Raw genomic sequence first — 6,232 nt, 5'->3', positions numbered from 1 at the left:
TGGGTAAAGGAGAACCTGGAGAGGCTTGGGTGAGGAGCTACCTAGGTCTCTAGGTTGTTGTTGTTCTTCCCTGATAAATTTCTAGTAAGGTTAAACTAGTAAGGTTGTGTTGATCCTCTCATCCCTAGTAAGGTTCTAGTAAGGTTCCACTAAAGTTGTGTTGGTCCCATCTTCCCTGGTAAGGTTCTAGTAAGGTTGTGTTGTTCCTATCTTCCCTGGTAAGGTTCTAGTAAGGTTCCACTAAAGTTGTGTTGGTCCCATCTTCCCTGGTAAGGTTCTAGTAAGGCTGTGTTGCTCCTATCTTCCCTAGTAAGGTTCTAGTAAGGTTAAACTAGTAAGGTTGTGCTGCTCCTATCATCCCTGGTATGGTTCTAGTAAGGTTCCACTAAGGTTGTGTTGTTCCTATCTTGCCTGGTAAGGTTCTAGAAGGTTGTGCTGGCCCTACCTTGCCTGGTTAGGTTCTAGTACTGTTCTAGAAGGTTGTGTTGGTCCTATCTTGCCTGGTTAGGTTCTAGTACTGTTCTAGAAGGTTGTGTTGGTCCTACCTTGCCTGGTTAGGTTCTAGTACTGTTCTAGAAGGTTGTGTTGATCCTACCTTGCCTGGTTAGGTTCTAGTCCTGTTCTAGAAGGTTGTGTTGGTCCTATCTAGCCTGGTTAGGTTCTAGTCCTGTTCTAGAAGGTTGTGTTGGTCCTATCATGCCTGGTTAGGTTCTAGTACTGTTCTAGAAGGTTGTGTTGGTCCTACCTTGCCTGGTGGAGACGTTCCTCTCGTTGCCGGCGGTGAGAACCACCTGAGGGTGACTCTGCTCCAGAGAGAACATCTCGTCCTTCCCCAAGCGGCTGTTCTTCCCGCTCTTCATGGTCCCACTCGGCCCCGACGGCGCCAGGTAGCGCCCGGAACAATCTCTGAACGCCACCTTGCCGGAGCGGAACTCCAACGTGTATCCGGTGGTCTTGTCCGGCGCGGCCTCCAGGCTGCCGTCGTTCTTCAGGAAGCGGTTATCAGACGTCTGCAGGTGGTAGCGTTGGTCTCTGAACACCAGGGTGATCAGGGAGTCCACCCCCCACGGGAAGTCACGGTCTATAGAGACCTCAGAGTGGTCGGGGTTAGAGGTCAGGTGGGCATAACGCTTCCTGGCCGGGCTGAACAGGTTCACCTGGGGGGGAGGGGTTAGAGGTCAGGTGGGCATAACGCTTCCTGGCCGGGCTGAACAGGTTCACCTGGGGGGGGGTTAGAGGTCAGGTGGGCATAACGCTTCCTGGCCGGGCTGAACAGGTTCACCTGGGGGGTTAGAGGTCAGGTGGGCATAACGCTTCCTGGCCGGGCTGAACAGGTTCACCTGGGGGGAGGGTTAGAGGTCAGGTGGGCATAACGCTTCCTGGCCGGGCTGAACAGGTTCACCTTCACCTGGGGGGAGGGGTTAGAGGTCAGGTGGGCATAACGCTTCCTGGCCGGGCTGAACAGGTTCACCTTCACCTGGGGGGAGGGGTTAGAGGTCAGGTGGGCATAACGCTTCCTGGCCGGGCTGAACAGGTTCACCTTCACCTGGGGGGGAGGGGTTAGAGGTCAGGTGGGCATAACGCTTCCTGGCCGGGCTGAACAGGTTCACCTTCACCTGGGGGAGGGGTTAGAGGTCAGGTGGGCATAACGCTTCCTGGCCGGGCTGAACAGGTTCACCTGGGGGAGGGGTTAGAGGTCAGGTGGGCATAACGCTTCCTGGCCGGGCTGAACAGGTTCACCTGGGGGGAGGGGTTAGAGGTCAGGTGGGCATAACGCTTCCTGGCCGGGCTGAACAGGTTCACCTTCACCTGGGGGGAGGGGTTAGAGGTCAGGTGGGCATAACGCTTCCTGGCCGGGCTGAACAGGTTCACCTTCACCTGGGGGGAGGGGTTAGAGGTCAGGTGGGCATAACGCTTCCTGGCCGGGCTGAACAGGTTCACCTTCACCTGGGGGAGGGGTTAGAGGTCAGGTGGGCATAACGCTTCCTGGCCGGGCTGAACAGGTTCACCTTCACCTGGGGGGGGAGGGGTTAGGGCTGAACAGGTTCACCTGGGGGGAAGGGGTTAGAGGTCAGGTGGGCATAACGCTTCCTGGCCGGGCTGAACAGGTTCACCTGGGGGAGGTTTGGAGGCATGGTGTGTGTGTGCGTGTGCGTGTGCGTGCGTGCGTGCGTGTGTGCGTGTGTGCGTGTGTGTGTCTGTGTGTGTGTGTGTGTGTGTGTGTGTGTGTGTGTGTGTGTGTGTGTGTGTGTGTGTGTGTGTGTGTGTGTGTGTGTGTGTGTGTGTGTGTGTGTGTGTGTGTGTGTGTGTGTGTGTGTGTGTGTGTGTGTGTGTGTGTGTGTGTGTGTGCATTAGTTACCTGGGGATGCATGGCCAAGTGGACACACCACTTCTCTGCTGCTGATACTGTCTGGAACACACACACACACATCATGTTAATACACACATCCTGTTAATACACACACACATCCTGTTAATACACACATCCTGTTAATACACACATCCTGTTAATACACACATCCTATTAATACACACATCCTGTTAATACACACATCCTGTTAATACACACATCCTGTTAATACACACATCCTGTTAATACACATGGCAACACAGTAGTTAGTTAGCTACACCGCTACATGGTAAAACAGTAGTGTGTAGTTCCAGTAGTTAGCTACATGGTAAAACAGTAGTGTGTAGTACAAGTAGTTAGCTACACCGCTACATGGCAAAACAGTAGTGTGTAGTTCCAGTAGTTAGCTACATGGTAAAACAGTAGTGTGTAGTACAAGTAGTTAGCTACACCGCTACATGGCAAAACAGTAGTGTGTAGTTCCAGTAGTTAGTCAGCTACACCGCTACATGGTAACACAGTAGTGTGTAGTTCCAGTAGTTAGCTACACCGCTACATGGTAAATCAGTCGTGTGTAGTTCCAGTAGTTAGCTACACCGCTACATGGTAAAACAGTAGTGTGTAGTTCCAGTAGTTAGTTAGCTACACCGCTACATGGTAAAACAGTAGTGTGTAGTTCCAGTAGTTAGCTATACCGCTACATGGTAAAACAGTAGTGTGTAGTTCCAGTAGTTAGTCAGCTACACCACTACATGGTAAAACAGTAGTGTGTAGTTCCAGTAGTTAGTTAGCTGCACCGCTACATGGTAAAACAGTAGTGTGTAGTTCCAGTAGTTAGCTACACCTCTACATGGTAAAACAGTAGTGTGTAGTTCCAGTAGTTAGCTACATGGTAAAACAGTAGTGTGTAGTTCCAGTAGTTAGCTACATGGTAAAACAGTAGTGTGTAGTTCCAGTAGTTAGCTACATGGTAAAACAGTAGTGTGTAGTTCCAGTAGTTAGCTACACCGCTACATGGTAAAACAGTAGTGTGTAGTTCCAGTAGTTAGCTACATGGTAAAACAGTAGTGTGTAGTTCCAGTAGTTAGCTACACCGCTACATGGTAAAACAGTAGTGTGTAGTTCCAGTAGTTAGCTACACCGCTACATGGTAAAACAGTAGTGTGTAGTTACAGTAGTTAGCTACATGGTAAAACAGTAGTGTGTAGTTCCAGTAGTTAGCTACACCGCTACATGGTAAAACAGTAGTGTTTAGTTCCGGTAGTTAGATACACCGCTACATGGTAAAACAGTAGTGTGTAGTTCCAGTAGTTAGCTACATGGTAAAACAGTAGTGTGTAGTTCCAGTAGTTAGCTACATGGTAAAACAGTAGTGTGTAGTTCCAGTAGTTAGCTACACCGCTACATGGTAAAACAGTAGTGTATAGTTCCAGTAGTTAGCTACACCACTACATGGTAAAACAGTAGTGTGTAGTTCCAGTAGTTAGCTACACCGCTACATGGTAAAACAGTAGTGTGTAGTTCCAGTGAATGAATTACACAACTTCCCCTCTAAATACACCTCTGCTGTCTTCAACCAAGATCTCAGCGATCACTGCCTCATTGCCTGCATCCGTAATGGGTCAGCGGTCAAACGACCTCCACTCATCACTGTAAAACGCTCCCTGAAACACTTCAGCGAGCAGGCCTTTCTAATCGACCTGGCCGGGGTATCCTGGAAGGATATTGATCTCATCCCGTCAGTAGAGGATGCCTGGATATTTTTTTAAATGCCTTCCTAACCACCCTGACCACACATACACCCCAGCCAAACATACACCCAGACCACACATACACCCCGACCACACATACACCCCGACCACACATACACCCAGACCACACATACACCCAGACCACACATACACCCAGACCACACATACACCCAGACCACACATACACATCGACCACACATACACATCGACCACACATACACCCAGACCACACATACACCCAGACCACACATACACCCTGACCACACATACACCCTGACCACACATACACCCAGACCACACATACACCCAGACCACACATACACCCTGACCACACATACACATCGACCACACATACACCCAGACCACACATACACATCGACCACACATACACCCTGACCACACATACACCCAGACCACACATACACCCAGACCACACATACACCCTGACCACACATACATCCAGACCACACATACACCCAGACCACACATACACCCGACCACACATACACATCAACCACACATACACCCTGACCACACATACACCCTGACCACACATACACATCGACCAACCAACCCCTTTCTGTCTTGTAACATAATATAAAAGATCCCCGATTTACGTTAACTATGTTACGTCTGGTCTATGAAGCCAGGATGCGGACACACAACTTCCCCTCTAAATACACCTCTGCTGTCTTCAACCAAGATCTCAGCGATCACTGCCTCATTGCCTGCATCCGTAATGGGTCAGCGGTCAAACGACCTCCACTCATCACTGTAAAACGCTCCCTGAAACACTTCAGCGAGCAGGCCTTTCTAATCGACCTGGCCGGGGTATCCTGGAAGGATATTGATCTCATCCCGTCAGTAGAGGATGCCTGGATATTTTTTTAAATGCCTTCCTAACCACCCTGACCACACATACACCCCAGCCAAACATACACCCAGACCACACATACACCCCGACCACACATACACCCCGACCACACATACACCCAGACCACACATACACATCGACCACACATACACATCGACCACACATACACCCAGACCACACATACACCCAGACCACACATACACCCCGACCACACATACACCCTGACCACACATACACCCAGACCACACATACACCCAGACCACACATACACCCAGACCACACATACACCCAGACCACACATACATCCAGACCACACATACACATCGACCACACATACACCCTGACCACACATACACCCTGACCACACATACACCCTGACCACACACACACCCAGACCACACATACACCCTGACCACACATACACCCTGACCACACATACACCCAGACCACACATACACCCAGACCACACATACACCCTGACCACACATACACATCGACCACACATACACCCAGACCACACATACACCCTGACCACACATACACCCAGACCACACATACACCCAGACCACACATACATCCAGACCACACATACACATCGACCACACATACACCCTGACCACACATACACCCTGACCACACATACACCCTGACCACACATACACCCTGACCACACATACACCCCGACCACACATACACCCTGACCGCACATACACCCTGACCACACATACACCCAGACCACACATACACCCTGACCACACATACACCCTGACCACACATACACCCTGACCACACATACACCCAGACCACACATACACCCTGACCACACATACACCCTGACCACACATACACCCAGACCACACATACACCCAGACCACACATACACCCTGACCACACATACACCCAGACCACACATACCCCCGATCACACATACACCCTGACACATACACCCAGACCAAACATACACCCTGACCACACATACACCCTGACCACACATACACCCTGACCACACATACACCCCGACCACACATACACCCTGACCACACATACACCCAGACCACACATACACCCAGACCACACATACACCCTGACCACACATACACCCTGACCACACATACACCCTGACACATACACCCAGACCACACATACACCCTGACCACACATACACCCTGACCACACATACACCCTGACACATACACCCAGACCACACATACACCCTGACCACACATACACCCAGACCACACATACACATCGACCACA

The 6,232-nt window shown here is 50.5% G+C and overlaps 1 protein-coding gene across 1 annotated transcript in view; it reads right to left on the bottom strand.

Annotated features, from left to right (window-relative positions):
* Window positions 1-597: 597 nt before the first annotated feature.
* Window positions 598-6,232, bottom strand: part of LOC124024170 (fascin-like) — a 6,420-nt gene continuing 785 nt past the window's right edge. Inside the window, exons 2-3 of the mRNA XM_046338159.1 lie at window positions 2,360-2,410; window positions 598-1,157 (exon numbers count right to left, since the gene is read on the bottom strand). Coding sequence (XP_046194115.1) covers window positions 723-1,157; window positions 2,360-2,410 — 486 coding nt within the window. The 3' untranslated portion in view covers window positions 598-722. The remainder of the gene's footprint in view (window positions 1,158-2,359; window positions 2,411-6,232) is intronic.

This window comes from Oncorhynchus gorbuscha, unplaced genomic scaffold, assembly GCF_021184085.1.
Source record: "Oncorhynchus gorbuscha isolate QuinsamMale2020 ecotype Even-year unplaced genomic scaffold, OgorEven_v1.0 Un_scaffold_1756, whole genome shotgun sequence".
Taxonomy (NCBI): domain Eukaryota; kingdom Metazoa; phylum Chordata; class Actinopteri; order Salmoniformes; family Salmonidae; genus Oncorhynchus; species Oncorhynchus gorbuscha.
This window is presented reverse-complemented; position numbering and strand designations above follow the sequence as displayed.